The 16890-nt window shown below is 33.0% G+C and overlaps 1 protein-coding gene across 1 annotated transcript; it reads right to left on the reverse strand.

The window, feature by feature from the left end:
• Positions 1 to 1118: 1118 nt before the first annotated feature.
• LOC111683007 (GIGYF family protein Gyf-like) lies at positions 1119 to 15240 on the reverse strand. The gene is made up of 4 exons (XM_046951943.1): positions 11766 to 15240; positions 1540 to 2502; positions 1407 to 1481; positions 1119 to 1309 (listed from the first exon to the last, which is right to left on the reverse strand). The coding sequence occupies exons 1-4, from the start codon at positions 15223 to 15225 to the stop codon at positions 1134 to 1136; spliced, it is 4674 nt and encodes a 1557-aa protein (XP_046807899.1). The 5' UTR covers positions 15226 to 15240; the 3' UTR covers positions 1119 to 1133.
• Between the last annotated feature and the right edge of the window lie 1650 nt (positions 15241 to 16890).

The raw sequence follows: 16890 nt of genomic DNA on the forward strand, positions 1-16890 counted from the left end.
ACTCAATCCGTCAACAACAATGTTAATAACAATAATAATTTGTTTTCATTTGATGAATTAAAAGATCTTACATTTGAATTAATTTCAAGTCTAAAAAGCTGTAAGTCTCGTGAGGAGCAATTTCAGGTTGTTACTAACCTTGCCTTTAAGTTTTTATATAAATAAACAATAACATCAAGTTAATATCATGGAATGCCCGTAGTATTCGTACAAAAAAAGAAGAACTTTTTAATTTCTTATCGAAACATAACGTTGATATTTGCCTAATTTGTGAAACTTGGCTAAATAATAAATTATCTATTAAACATAACAGTTATTACTGTTATAGATTCGATCGCCAAACCAGTACAGGAGGTGGAGTTGCCATATTAATTAAGAAAAATATTCTTCATCAACTTTTACCACCAAAAACTACTGAAGTTGTCAAAAACATTTTCCAGGAGGCACCACTGGTTCAGACATCTTTAAACAACTTAAATTTAAATCTGACCTTCGCCAATATGAATAAAAGCTGAGAAACTGCTACAGATAGAATCATTAAATTCACTTGGAGAATTTTGAAATTCATCTGGACATTTAGAGTATAACGAGCGAACTTTTAATGGGGACTATGAATAAAATACAACATATAGTTTATCTAGGAAAATATGGAACTAGATTCATCTATTTTTGCTTATATTACTTCATCTGAACATTTTGAGGATAATTTTTCACAGATAGATAGAAGTTGGCGAGCTTACAGTAATTTGCTTGTCATCTCTCATATGTAACATATTGTTAATCTGGAATACTATTGTTGTTGTAATTTTCAAAATTGTTAGGTGGGATTTTTACTTATACTAGAGGGTAAAAAACATATTGTGTATCCCAAGGCATTAGAATAAGAATTATTCTTTAAGACTAAAGTTATATATTACATTTTAGCAAGTAAGAAGTAAATATATCATTAATGTATTATTTTAGAACTTAAATGAAATATATTGCCATCAAGAGAAATTATAATAAATCTTTAAGAAAAATTTTATAATTTTTGATTATTATGTATTTAATTTCGATAGGGGTAGCGAAGCACACCGGGTATTAATTAGTATATATATAAAGATAATGGTAATGGGTACAACAAAAAACAATATTCATAGGCTGATATTAAATACCTTATTCTCACTGTTATCATTGACTGATGGAGTTATAGCCTGCGCAGGCTTACATAAATCATCGTCATGAGCATTTTGTGCGCGTTGTAAGTTTTTATATTTGCTTCGACGTTCAAGAAATTGCTTCGCGAAGTCAATATATTCTTTACTTTCACCTGAATGCAAGATAAAATAAAATTAAATAAAAATAATTAAATCAAAATTATATTTACAGCTCGAACGAAATATAAGACAAACAATAAACTTATTTACCTAAATACATGCGAATGTAATCCTTCACTTCATACGGTGACTCCAAATCCCTTAAAAAGGAGACAAATGTAGGCACTGTAAAAACATAGATTTAATTATATATAAATAATTAAATTTACTTAATAATAATTACCGTCTACTTTTGTGTTCATATTATTTAGGCTTTTTGTACACCAATTGGTAAATTCTGCTTCGTAATCATCAATCTTATTAGCATTATTGCTGTTTTTAGCAGAAGATTTTTTATTTTCATTGTTTCCAGAAACTGAACTATTATTATCGGCTTTTTGAGGCTTTACTTGCTTAGTTGCTGGTGCAGTATTATTTGATGGTTTCCTTTGAGGGGTTGGTCCACCAAAAGAGCTACTTGTTGGTGGGGATACTGTATTTTGTCCTACTGCAAGGCCTGGACTTTTTTTGACGTTCTTATTTAAAGACTGTTGGGATGAAGAAGGTTGTTGTTGATGTTGCTGCTGAGACGTTGTTTGTTTTTGTTGCAAATTCGATGATTGTGATATAATTGAAGCACCTGTTACATTACTGTTATTGTTAACATTGTTATTGGACAAACCAGAAGTCATTGATTTATTGTTGAATTTAAGTGGGTCTTCCCAAAAGCCAGTAGTATTGGTAGATGTTCCCCAAATTTTATTACCACTCCAAATACTTGAAATATTCGATGAACTATTAAGACCCCCTGCGGCGGTAGTACCAGCAGAATTAAAGGCGATCAGATTATTATGTGCTTCTTGCTCTTTGCGCCTTTGTAATTCCAGTTGTTCGTGAGCCAAACGTCTCGCCTCCTCAGCTTGAATTTCAGCAAAACTTTTAACAGGCACAGGTGCAGCATTCCATTTTAAAACTGTATCTTGAGTTTCGTTAGCACGCATTTGCTTCTCTTGAATTTCCAATTGGCGCTGCTGGTCCGCACGACGTTCGCGTATCTCTGCCTTTTGTATTTCAGCCAAACCTGGTCCTTGCGATTTTGTTGTCAGGGTTTGAGTTGACCACGGAGCAACTGATGACTGAATACGTTGTTGTTCTTTAGATTTCTGGCTGCCTAAATTATTGGCAGAATTAGCGGAAGATAATAAACCTATAATTAAGAAAACATTTTCATACACTTTTAGTTAATACCGAAATTTATTTTCTATTTTTATATCTTTTTTTCAATTTAATAATAGTAAACATAGTAACTGAATGAAATATTTTTCTGACTTAAGCATTTGTGTCATACATGGATATGATAGTTAACTTTTCTGAGTATTTAATTTTCATCGGGGAAAGCGGAGTACACTCAAACCTCGTTTTATGCGATTAATTCGTTTCGTAGAAAAACGCATAATTCGAATTCGCACAAAACGATACACTAGCTCCATACAAAATATAATAATTGGGTTTTAATAAAAAAGCGCACTATTTCAAATTATTTCCTCAAAAGTCAAACAAAATCGCATAAAAAATTAACAAAAATTTAATTCTTTACTGAAACTATTAAAAAATAATGAAAAATAAAGGTAACAAATAATAGCACAATGCAAATTCCAAATAAAGCAGTATACTGCAAAAAAAGACGTGCAAAAAAAGTAGTATATGCATGGGTTCAACTGATAATGAACTGGTTCATATTTAGGGGAAACATGCGTAAACATTAGCGTGTCATTGGCGAGCATGGGTTCGTATTTGGAACAATAGCACGTCATTAAAATGAGGGCTTATAACCAGTGAACATTCGATGATTCTCATGCAAATTTTCATTGGTGCACTATATTTATTTTAAAATGCATTAAAATCCGTTAAACATTCACCCAACTTGGTATTTTCTTCTCTTATTAATCAAGATGTTAAAATGGTCTTAATATTACTCATTTTAACAAATATTAAATACAAAAATCTAATAAAATTAATGGTATTATTAATATTTATTTACTTTGAGTCCTAAGAGAATACCAAATGTTACTGAATTTTACAATTTTTATAACAGAATCTTACATAAGTAAATTGTGTGCAATTTTTCATGACTTTACTTATGACAAATTTATAAGAATTTTGGTATGTATTTAAAATACATTAACAAGATTGCATTCTAAAGAAATCATGAACATATCCCTTCTTCTTGAACAACTTCAAAATTTTTTTGCTGGGTATATGTACAAAATTTCTTAAAAATAAAAAAATAATATTTCTTTATGTACAAAGGATTTGAACAATAACTTATATATCCGAACCCGAATTGGTAAAAAATCAGTAGTAGTACTTTGTTGAGAAATTTTTTCGATGCATGTGGACCAACATTTATCTCAAAATTATTTTTGCAAAGAAAAATTTTAGAATTTTGAAACCACACTAATTCAAATTCGCATATAATAAATACGCATAAAACGAGGTTTAAGTGTATATATTTTTAATTTTTATATTTACTATTTTTAATATTTACTTAAACATACAAAATTTAAACTCTACTTACTACCCAATAAGCAAATATGTATTTGAAAACACATTTAAATTTTATACATAGCCTTTGAGAACAAGTTTTGATGACATACATTTATATAATAATGGGCCGATTTAAACCACTTTCTTGCGTCAAAACAATCTGCTAAATTTCATCAAATTATCTTAAATATTGCGACCTGTAGCGTGTGCACAATCTTTAAATATGCGCATAGCTAATTAGACTCAGAAATAATTCAGATGGATGTAGTACCAATATTTACGGGTGTTACAAACATCAATACAGACGCATACGCCCCTACTATAGTGGTGTAGGGTATCATTGCCTTTTATATATTAGTAACCCTACACCAATTTAGTGGGGAGGGTATATTGGTTTTTTCCTGAAGTTTGTAACGCACAATAATATTGGTCCTTTGACCACCTTAATGTATACCAATGGACTTAGAATCATTTTCTGAGTCGATTTAGCTATGTGTCCATGTAAAGATTGTGCGCACGCTACATGTCGCAATATTTTTTTAAGATAATTTGATGAAATTTGTCACATTCTTTTGACCTAAAGACGAACGCAATTGAAACTGGTTTAATTATACTCTTATCTCCACAAAAAGCAGCAAAACAAGGTTCTATTTGGTAGAGATAATTTGGCTTATATAATACTCATTTATGACGAATTCCATCGCTATACTCGCATTTTTCAAACAGTTACGACTGTTAAATCGTTTTTTTGAGTGGCTATGCAACAACGTAAACTGATATTGCCCGTTTCCAATACCAAAAAAACATTAAATATGTTAAATATTTCTGGAAAATTTCAACTCTGAAGCTCATTCCGTTCGGACTCTAATTATTGTTCATATGCGAAAATCTGAAAATATGTCCGGTCTACCATGGAATAGTCCGGGATTAACTTGTCATTCTTTAATTTTTTGAGGTATAATTTAATGAATTCTATGATTCCCTTTGTTTAAAGCTTTAAATTCGGCGTGTCTGGAAGAATCACATGATATGTATGAATTTAATCCATGTTCTAGTTGAGCCATGGTTTGTTTGTTGGTTTGTTCATTTGCATGTTTAGAAATTCAAGACATTGTTTAAATAAGCTACAAGACACATACAGTGAATCAATTAAGTAATTTGCCTATGTAAAATATTATAAATTTTAAGAAAAAACTTTATCTGAACAATTATTTTTAACAAAATAAAGCAATTTGTTTGTTGTATTTTTTAAAGAATATCTTATATTTTATTTTTTTCCATAAAAAAAATTGTTAATTTTTTGGGTCAATAAAGTATTTTACTTTTTTAGGTTTTTTGTTCATTTTTTTTAATATTGCTGAATTATTTTATAAAATTTAATATTTTTATTACTCCTATATATTAGAATAACATTTTTTAGATATTTTAGTAGTGGAACGACTAAATTTAGAATTTATCAATATTTGACTAAACATGAAATCTATGGTTTCTTTTTAATTTTGAATTGGATTCATGAAATATTTGATAATCAATGGATTTGGACCTAGAAAAAATGTTTTGTGAGGTATAAATATATATTCCGGGTTTTTGGTCATTTTGTATTGATAAACAAAAACTACATTACGGAAACTCTATCTATTTGGGGAGTATTGTGTAAATTTTATTTAGAATTGTATAATATTGATTCTTATTCAATAAATCTAACACTAAGTACCATCCTAGCCAATCTAAGTATGGGGACATCACCATATACCACTATAGAACTATTAAATGCTAAAATCTTGATTTTCAACCTCATATTTTAAATTCTTTATTTTATGAATAAGATACAGTAGACGTATTTGGATCTGGATAATTTTTCTTGATTTGGGTTCTAAATATACATATATAAGTTTATGTATTAGGTGAAAAATATAGCTTTTGTTGACGTTACGGTCTGATAACCACCTCTATTTTAAAATATCTAAATTAGGTATTCTTCCTGTACTACACGACAGTTCACTTTACATAGGTTCCAAGCAACCTAAGGTCTGTTTAGAGGTCTAAATTTAAACATAGTGTTCATCCTGAAAAAGATAAATCAGGAGTCCAATAGTTTTCCTTGGATACAAGTCGCCTCCCTTTGGCAGTTAAAGATTTTGAAAGACCACTCAGTGCGTTTTTTCTAATAATTCTTTGGATTATTTCATCTATTACTCTATTTTATATGTTTTAATGTTATTGATTAAACATTTCATAATTATATTTTATTGATTTACACTTGTTCTAGAAATCATTTTTATATCGAAACAATAAAACAATAAATTCCAAAAATAATTAAAAAATAATTTGAAAACCCAATGAAATTTACCGGAATTCTGAATATACAAAATACTTTATTGACATGCAAATTCTGATGAAAAATAATAAAATGCAACAATAAGTACACCAAATTTTGTATTTTAATATTTTTTCTAATTTTTCCCATTTTACACAATCTCTATTTTTAATTGGAAAACATATATTTACTTTTTACCTGTTTTTTCGAATTTTATTTATGAACAAAAAACAAAATTCTCTTAAAAAAAAGGTAGGCAAAAAACTTAGTTTATTCACTGTATGTACATTCTAATTACAATAAGTGTTCAAGTTCGATTTATGGTTTACACTTGTTTTGATAACATATGCAAATACTATTTTTTGCGACGTTAGAATCTTACTAAGCTCCGCTTTATTTACAACTTTGTTGGAAAATCCTAACAAATAAACCGTTAACGGTACCTAAATATTGTTTGTCACCAATTAACGTTTTTGTAAAGTTAAAAACACTTCTTTTCTGATCGTCAACATAAGCACTACGTGCTCTTGTCGTTATTACTTCTACGAGGTAAAATAATAATAATAATAATAATAATAAATACAGAGAGATCTACGTCTCATTAAATTTGCAAATATTTTGTTTTATTTTCATAAAATCTTGGGAAATTCTGGTGGAGCTGAACATTTGGTCCTAACGAACCGGATTTTTGAGTATCATATACGGATTTTTGGCATCTTCACTCCATCATCCCTTGGAAAACATACAGTCCACCGAAGATATATTTATTATTAATTTTTACGAAATTTCTACGAAATAAGGTACGTAAATATATTTCAATTGTGAGCAAGTGATAACAAATTCTACAGTTGTTTCGCGAACACACACACATATTTTTTGTGATTTTTCAATTTGTTTAACTTGTTGTATTTGTGGATATTTTGCACTAATTTTAACTTTAATTTATATCAAAAAATATTTAAATTCTTTTGATCCTACGGACAATAATTTAAATCGATATTGTTGATCTTATTTTATTATAAATAAGTGTTTAATTACATTTTTTTGTGCGTTTGTTTACAGATTTACATCTGTAAATTTTAAATGTATTTTACATTACGGTGTATTCTTGTTCTTCCCTTATATTGGGTACCCTACGGTCGGTCAGTTTGACTATTATCAAGTTTGTTGATATAAATTTTGTAGTCAATTCGTAGTTTAATATCGAGTTATTAATTCATCTATTTTTATTACAATTTTTAAATATTAAAAAATGTCGGTCACATCACTAAACGCGTTTATTAGAGCATCGGATGCTATCGTTGCATACCGCGTGAGGTTACATAATTTAGATGATGAATTGCATGACTTTTTTAAGTTGGAGATTCGGAAACGTGAGTTAGAAAGACTTTGGGACAAAGTTAATTCGACGTACGAAGTATGTCTTAACACTCTAGAGTCTAGTGAATTTAAAGTGGTAGCGGAAAAATATCAAGCCACATCTTATGAATATATTGAATATGGAGGATATATTTCTAAGAAAATAAGAACATTGGAATCCGCTTCAACTTCCAACAGCAAATTTGAATTCCGATAATTCAGAGCATAATCTGACGCTCCCTCCATGCGATATCGACTCTTTAGTAGGGGATTATGTTTCTTGGCCCGCTTTTTGGGATTTATTTACCGCAATTTACATTAATAGCTCAAAGCTTAGCAATATAGAACGTCTTTGCCATTTAATACGGATAACCGAGGGTGAAGCTAAAACAATCGTTTCAAGATATCCATTAAATAATAATAGTTTTGAGTTAGCCTGGTGCGATTTAAGGAATACATATGAGAATCCTCGTATGGTGGTGCATAACCAACTAAAGCTTTTATTTAGTCTTCCTGCCTTTGACAAGGAGTCGATCACAGCACTCAAAACCTTACAGCGCGGAATCGATAGTTTTCTTACGGCACTTTCTATTTATAATGTGCCTACAGATAATTGGGACCCAATTATCGTGTTTATGTGTATTCAACGTCTACCTAGTTCAACAATTATTTTATGGGAACAGGGGATTAAGGACAAATTAAGTTTATTTTCATGGAAAGATTTAGATAATTTTCTGAAGGAAAGAATTCTGACTTTACAATGTCTTCAAGAAATTAAAGGTACAAACTCCACTAATATGGAATCTTCATTTCAATCTCACAATTCTTCCGGAAAAATTTCTTGTATTTTATGTCCTAATCAGTCCCACTACTTGAGAAATTGTCGTCGTTTTAGAAGTCTTTCAATATCTGATAGAATTTCAACAGTGAATGAGCATAACTTCTGCACAAATTGTCTTTCGAGGACACATACTGCCAGAAGTTGCAAAATAAATAATAATTGTTATATATGCAATAATCGACATCACTCGATGCTTCATTTACAACATTTAGAAAATTCTGTGGTTGAAAGACCTACTGTTTCTACGGAACAGAACTCTGATGCGGTTCTACGACCTACCAACTCCCACTACCAACAATCATATATGTCCAGCAACGGTAAATATAATTCATTAACAATAAGTATCAGGTCCGCGCTTTAATTGATTCAAGTTCAGAATGCTCTTACATTTCTGAACGATTACGGAAAAGGTTAAAACTTCCTACGCATTCTGCACGTGCTCAAGTTTTTGGCATCAATAATGTAGTTATTGGAGTTTCTAAATATTGTCCTGTGTAAATTGGTTCCGACTTAGGCTCTTCAGTAAACCTTAGTACAAACGCATTTGTTTTACCAAAAATTTCGGGAAATTTACCTTCAACTTCCGTAAATATCGATATTAAAAAGTTATTGCCAAATCTTCGTTTGGCGGATTCAAATCTTTTAGATAGTAGGCCTGTGGATATTCTTATTGGTGCGGATTTATATCATCGTATAATTTTACCGGAAGTACAGCAAAATATATTAGGGTCATTATTGGCACAAAAAACTGTATTTGGCTGGATTCTGACAGGACCAGCCAATCCCAGGGACTTTGAATCACATATCGCAAATTTGCAATACACTACGTGGTCTAACGCTTCTAAACGTTTGTTTGAATATCACTTAAAATGCTCACAAGAATATATTTACGTCTACTTTAATATACATACTAAATTTAAATACACCACTTTGTGGTTGGGTCATTTATGACCATGCCCCTCTTTAAGGGGCACAGTTCATGGTTAGCTTAAAACCATTCTCCCTTTGAGAGTAGTATGTAGTCTGCAGAAAACTACATTCCTTAGACTTTGTTCTATGGGAACCATTATTTTACCAGCCCAGTCTGGCGTGATACCTTTGATCACTTGTTTTATGAAAAAAAAAAATATCAAAAAAGAAAAAAAAACAATAAATCTATAGATATAGATCTCAATGTTAATTGCAACAGTCTTTAGTGTTGCAAGGTGGCCGGCAATGTTCAAGTTCGATTTATAGTTTATACTTGTTTTGATAACATTGCGACGTTAGAATCTTATTAAGCTCCGCTTTATTTACAACTTTGATGGAAAATTCTAACGAGTAAACCGTTAACGGTACTTAAATATTGTTTGCCACCAATTTACGTTTTTGTAAACTAAAAAACACTTCTTTTCTGATCGTCAACATAAGCACTACGTGCTCTTGTCGTTATTACTTCTACGAGGTGAAAATCTCATTAAATTTGCAAATATTTTGTTTTATTTTCATAAAATCTTGGGAAATTGTGGTGGAGCTGAACAATAAGTAATGTAAATGCAAAGATGTTTTCATGTTATTGATTATATGGGGGTGAGCGTATAACTTCAACTTGCAGATAAAACTGCATAGCTCAATAAACCAATTACTTTCCTAACTGATTAGCAAACGGACGAGACCCTATGCGAGGAACCTACGCGTCTTCGCATTACGTGTTTTTCATACCTTCTTCGCATTATACGCTTCAAGTTACATGCGACGCTTTTTATGCGTTATTTTTATACCCTTCACCTTCGTGAAAGGGTATAGGGTATATAAGTTTGTCATTCCGTTTTTAATTTCTTTAATATAATTTTCCGACCCTATAAATCATATATATTCTGGATCCTTATAGATAGCGGAGTCGATTAAGCCATGGACCCCAGATATCGGCTAGATCCGAATCTTCAATAATTCTATTAGACATAATTTCGAGAAGATGGCTATTTAAAATTAGCATTCATCTATTTAATATTAGCAAAAATCCGAGACAACCTCTGAAAATTTCATCAAAAAATGTCATATTTTTTTCATGCTTTGTTAAGAAAGCAACAACACTATGATTTGGAAAAAGATGTACATGTGTGAATGTGTGTAGATGTTTATGGTTTTATTCAGCTATGTATTTTGTTTTGTATGTTTGGATGCTGTTGGCTTCTTTTTGTAAATTGTGTTTGTATATTTGGATGTATGTATGTATGTAGGTTGGTTATATTGTGTGGTTTATTTTGTTCTTCTGTGTTTTTCGTTATGTATGTTTAGGTGTCTGTTGTTTTAATTGCCTTGTGTATTAGCGTTGTTCATTTTGTTTTGCTTTTGGTGTAATAATAATAATGTAGTCGGGAAAAATTTAGCATTTATAAAATTAATATGTTTAAAATACACTATGGTGAAGGGTATATAAAATTCGGCACAGCCGAATATAGCACTCTTACTTATTTTATTTTTAAGAAACTTATTTTATTTATAATTAAACCCATTAATTTACGAAAATTGAAAAATATGTTTTAAAAAAAGAATATAAAATGTCAAAATTAGCTGACATGTTCGTGCGCCGCATGTGACACTTATAAAAGTAGAAAGTAGATCTAATTTAAGCACTCTACGCTTTTGTACCTGTAACTTTCAACATACAAATACATTGATTCTACTTTTTTGACAGACGCGTAGAATGCGAGAAAGCGTAGAACGCGTGGTGTGGACCTCCAGCAATAAGGTCCTTAGCCAAAGCATACTTTTATTTATTAATTTTAAAAGGGGGGACACTCCTTTTTTGTCTACTGAAGACATGATCGAAGGATATTTTTATTTGACTTATTTTTATTTTATTGTTAATTTATAAGGGGAAGATACTTCTGTCTGTCTCCTCCACTGATGACAAGGTAATAAAATGTAGCCTAGCGAAGATATCACAGTTATTAGCAGTATGAGACGTACGGTCAGAAGTACGGTATTCGGTTTACATCCACTGGAACACTATGTGGCATTTAGCATGCAAACCCGACAGAAATTAATTTAAAGAAACTATGAACAAAACTGAGTATGTAGATTGATATACCACTGAATAATATTGTGAAATTCAAATCCTTAAATTGATATATGTATGTAGTTTTGAGACGATGTAAGAGTCAGTGAAGACAATGTATAGGGGTTCATTTGATTTTAACAGGTTTACATGATATTTCTTGTGAGTGCCAAATGAATGGAAGTATTTTGGGCCATGTGATCTAACTTAAAAAATCTGATTGTATAAAATTTGCACCAAGGTTAGTATTATTGGATAGTAAGTCAGACACAATATTTTACCTCTTTCAGTCAAGACCATGCAGGGAATATGTTTTATAAATCTTTTTGTAAATAAATATTTTTCTAACTGCAGAATGATACTTACTATTGTTTGCGTTATTATTGCTAGAAGAATTATTGCTGCTCATTAATGCCTTACGTCTTTGAGCTTGTATTTGTTGCTGCCTTTTCTCTTCTTCTTGCATTTGGCGGCGTTTTTCATCTTCAGCTTGCATAAGACGCCGTTTCTCTTCCTCCATCTGCAGACGCTTGCGTTCCTCCTTTTGTCGACGTTTTTCTTCATTTATTTCACGACGACGCTCGTCATCAGTTTTTTTTGAAATCTGATCAACATTTTCACTTTTAGGTTTGTTGCTTGATTTCAGAACATTGTTATTATTAGTGGAATTTCGTTTATTGTTGTTGTTTTGTGTCTGAGATTTTTCATTAATTGAGGGTTGCAATGGTGCTTGACGTTGATGAGGTTCTTGTTTACCATTATCATTTAAGGATGAAACCTTTGCCATAGCATCAAGTGATTTTTGTACTTCGTTTTCTGACATTTGTTGCTGTTCCTGTTTATTATCTTCTGAATGCTGCTGTTGTTTGTTAATATTATTATCAATATTTTGCTGCTGTTGGTCTTGAAGGTGTTTACCAGCATCCTTTACAAGACGCTGGTGATCAAATGATTGCTGCTGCATTTGTTGATGTAATTGTTGTTGTTCATGTTGTCGCTGAACTTGAACTTGTTGCTCAAGCGTGGCCACATCCCACATTGAAGCAGGAGTAGGTTTTGGTGAACCCATAATGTTAACGCCGCCGTGCTGTTCCCGTGATAAATTTAGTGTTGGTATACCAACTAATGGTCCATTAAGCCACTGGTTATTAACACCGGCAGCTTGCTGAGGACTGGTCATTAAAGGATGTTGGTTTGGAAGATGATTTGTCTGATTGGACGCTAATGAATTCATCCACATTTGCATCATTGGACTTTGCGTTACATTGTTTGGAGGATTTTGTGTGGGTGTTGCACCTGCCCCAAACAACTGCTGATCACTTAAAAATTCATGACCGTGAGAATTAGAAGCTGCTACCCCACCGCTGCCGCCAGAACCCGAATCGGTACCATTGTTTAAAAACATTCGCAAATTAAATTCATTTAACAAATCATTACTGTTCAAGTCATGTCCCGTATTTTTAGTCTTCATAATGAAATCCTCAGCATTAATATATGGTGTACCGGATGATGCATGGTGGTTACCCCTTTGCTGCTGCTGTTGTTGCTGTTGCTGAACCGGAGTCTGTGATTGTGGCTGGCTCTGATGATTACTAAATAATTGTTCTTTTTTGGTACACTCAGCAATAGTGTCATACAACTGCGTACCAGCAGTTGGATTCAAAGCAGCCAATGAATTACTTAAACCTGTTAAACTAGTAAGATACTCTGGCAAAACCATCATTTGCAATTTTTGTCGGACAACAGCATCTTGTTCAGCAGGACTTAATCGACGGAAACACTCATTTTTTGATAATTCATTGGCTATTTCAATTTCCTGATTATGTATAAAACGGTCCTGAAGTGTTTGGAAATGCATATTTAAAACTTGAGAAATATCTACAGAATTAATTAAACTCTTTAGAGCATTGCTTAAGGAATCAGCAGCAGCAGTTACATTACCCTTAAGCTTTTCATGCTGTTGCTGTTCATTTAACGTTTTAATAACAAAATCAGCCGCTGGTGTAGAGGATTGTGCGGGTATTACAGGGGCTAAAGGAGGCGTCAGAGGAGTTGTGTTCAAATCAATTGGTATTAAATGGCTATGACTAAAAGGCATTTGGCCATTGCAAATTTTAATTAAATCACCCAAAGGTCTGAATCGCACATCACAAACTCGTCGTACATAAAGGTTTTCATTAAAGTATCCGGCGCGATACCATTCTGTCATTTCTAAAGCGGAAAATGGTCCTTGGACTTTAGCTTGAGGATCCCGATATAACCACAAATCTGTAGGGGCTGAAGAAGTCATAGGATGTGGTGGGGGTGGAGTAGACTGTAAGCCAATAGCTGCGGCTGCTACGGCTGCCATTTGTTGTTGTTGTAACTGATGTAAGGCAGCTATGTTGTGAGTGTGATCAACCATAATACCACCCATATTGTATAAAGACATATTAGGTGGACATGTTGGTCCTGACCCACCTCCCAACGCAGGGGAAACTGTTGTCGGATGATTTGAGTTTTGTGGTTGTTGCAGCGCTGATACAAAAACTGGTTGTGTATTTCTTTTATTGCCGCCCGACAACATCGACGCTTTCATATGATCCTCTTTAGTATCTTCATCATCCATTATTAATTTTTCTATCATGTCATCGGTAACTTTCATCATGCGTTCTGCATAATCTCCTGCATTATTACTAGTTACACTGTTGTCCGATTCTTTAGTGTTATATTCATTTTCAGAATGATTTTCAATATTTTTCTGAAAAACATTTTCCTGTGCAACATCTGTTGGAGAAACCTGATTCCTTGTGCAACTGCTGGGGTTTTGTTTTGATTTATCATTAACACTTGAATTGTCATTGCTTTCCTGATTAACTGAGAGAGGTGGTGTGGGCGAGGCAGATGAAGAATCTTGATAATTTTGCGTTTCTTTCATTGACGATGAATTATGTGACTTTGTAGATATATTTGAATTGTCATCCGAGGTTTTTGATAACTTTTCTTGGACTTCTGTATCTGATGACTTTTTATCCTCTTTGTTTTGTTCAGGCGAATCATTCTCATTTTGTTCCTCGGAGATATTTGGTGCATGTATGTCATCATCGATCGCACCATGAAAAGCACCACTAGCATCAAAGGTGCCACCAATATCTGAAGGATTTTCCATTGCCCATTCTGGTAAGCCCATTTCATCGTTACCACTACCATCGCCTTGACAATTGTTCATTTGCCCAACTGTTGTGCTGTTGGGCCAAATATTTCCACTAACAGTGTTCCTACTTCCGGAAGATGTTACAGACATTGAACGGGTAACTCCAGGTGCACCCGTTTGTTTACCCGAAACACTTGATTGTACTATACGTTCACTTTGTGTTGTTGATATGGTTGAATTGGAACGCATCATCATTACACCACCAGCTCCGGCAATAGTAGCACCACCACTGCCAACCATTCCTGAATTTTCATTGTTATTCGCTTGTTCGTCATCTCTCCAGCTTGTGGATCTGCCCCAACGTGTATGAGAATTTTGAAATCCAGATGTGTTCATTCTCCATCCACCATCGGCCGAAAATGTAGCAGCAGATGATGCCTCACCACCTGATCCATCTTCATTACGACTACGTCTCCAATTTTCCATATTTCTGGGATGGTTGCTAAATTCTCTTCGTGGACTTGATACCGGTGTATTTCCATTCCAAGCATCCGTGCCCAACCCTCCACCAACTATTGTTGAAGGGCCAGTCACAGCCGGATCGGCAGCGCTTGCCCCACCATTTCGCTCTACCCATGATCGATCGGTCTGAAAACAAATACATATATATGTAATTATGCAAAATGTTAACATGTTAAAATTGTTAAAAATCGAGAGAAGTACATATGTCTTTATTAAAGTATTCATTAGTCTTAGCCAGGCAATTGCCGAGTACACATGTATTTACTCTCGTGACGCGTGTTGTTGGACTAATTTTGTGTATTCGTTTTTGTATTTGTTTTTTAATTTATCGAGTGTTTTTTTCCAATTCTTTGGTGTGATTAATTTATTTCATTCGATTTTTGGACAATTTTCAATATAAATTTCTAGTTTCGATGAACGGGGTTCAGAGAAGAACCAAATGTAAACGATCAATACCGCCCACGCTACCGGGTTGCATCAAGCAGACAGATTACTTAAAACACCGAGGATTTACTTCTATCATCCTACATCGTATTTCAATTCGAGAGGGAACTTAATTTCACCCCACGCAACCGAATGGACGTCACTGAAATGAAAAGCATCTGTTAATTAAAGTAGCTGACAACAAAATAGCAGAAAAAAAATTTTTCAGAATATCTTTAATTGATACTATTCCCGTTAAGATCACCTTGCACAAAACATTGAATACATCGTATCTACTCCAGAAAAATAACATTTCTGAGCAAGAACTGATTGAATGTCTTCGGAATCAGAAGGTCATTGAGGTTCGGAAAATAACAAAAGAAAAACATCGATATGGCTACTGGTGCGGCTATTCTTACTTTTGATATATATCATAGACCTTACACTCTGAAACTGGGCTGGGAAAGAATCGCTGTTGAGGAATATATTCCCAACCCCATGCGTTATATGAACTACCTAAAACTTAGACACACAAAGAAACGATGCCGTTTAATTGAACATTTTTAGAACTGTGGTTTCCCAACACCACATGACTTATGTTAACGTAAATTCTGTATCAACTGCCAAACAGAAGATCACACCTCTTACGATTAGAACTGTCCAACTTTTTGGAAACATAAATCAGTATTCGAGAAGCCTGGCAAATGTATAACGAAAACCCCAATATCAACATCCTCAAACCAATTCCCCTAAAGACTTCAAAGAAAATCACATATGCACAAATTTTAAATGGCAAATTTCCGAAAACGCAACATCCAAGGATCAACATACACCTGTTCAAGATAAAATAAGCAAAAAAAAAAAAAAAAAAAAAACAAAACTATCAACGGCTCAACTAGAGGACAAAACCAAACATTTATCAACTGTAAACAAAACGACAAACGAAAAAACATAATACCGGCAAACTCAACTACTATACCCCCTATTCTGCATTTCGATTACGTTTACGTATTCAGTTACGCAACGATCGAAAAAGGGTATTCCAACAAAAAACTGAATCGTAAGAAAAAGAAGAAGCAATTCCATTTCGTTTCAATGCTTTATGAATGTGTGTATTCCGCGTTACGATCGTACCTACGTTTTTGTAAGTTGTTGTGTCGGATCGAAATGCAGAATACCGAAGTTGCCAATCGGAGAGCCTATTTCTTCTCAAATATTTCAACATGAAACTGAATCAAAATCACAAAAACTCGACCACACATCTTTAAATTTTTCACACCCCTCTGAACTAAATAACAAGGAATATACATACGCAAAATCTGATGTTCCTTTAATGTGATGTGGTTTAAAATTGCAGATTATAAATATGTTAGGAGCCTACTTCAAGATTGACTACTTCCTCTATTAATGACA

Source organism: Lucilia cuprina, chromosome X, assembly GCF_022045245.1.
Source record: "Lucilia cuprina isolate Lc7/37 chromosome X, ASM2204524v1, whole genome shotgun sequence".
Lineage (NCBI taxonomy): Eukaryota > Metazoa > Arthropoda > Insecta > Diptera > Calliphoridae > Lucilia > Lucilia cuprina.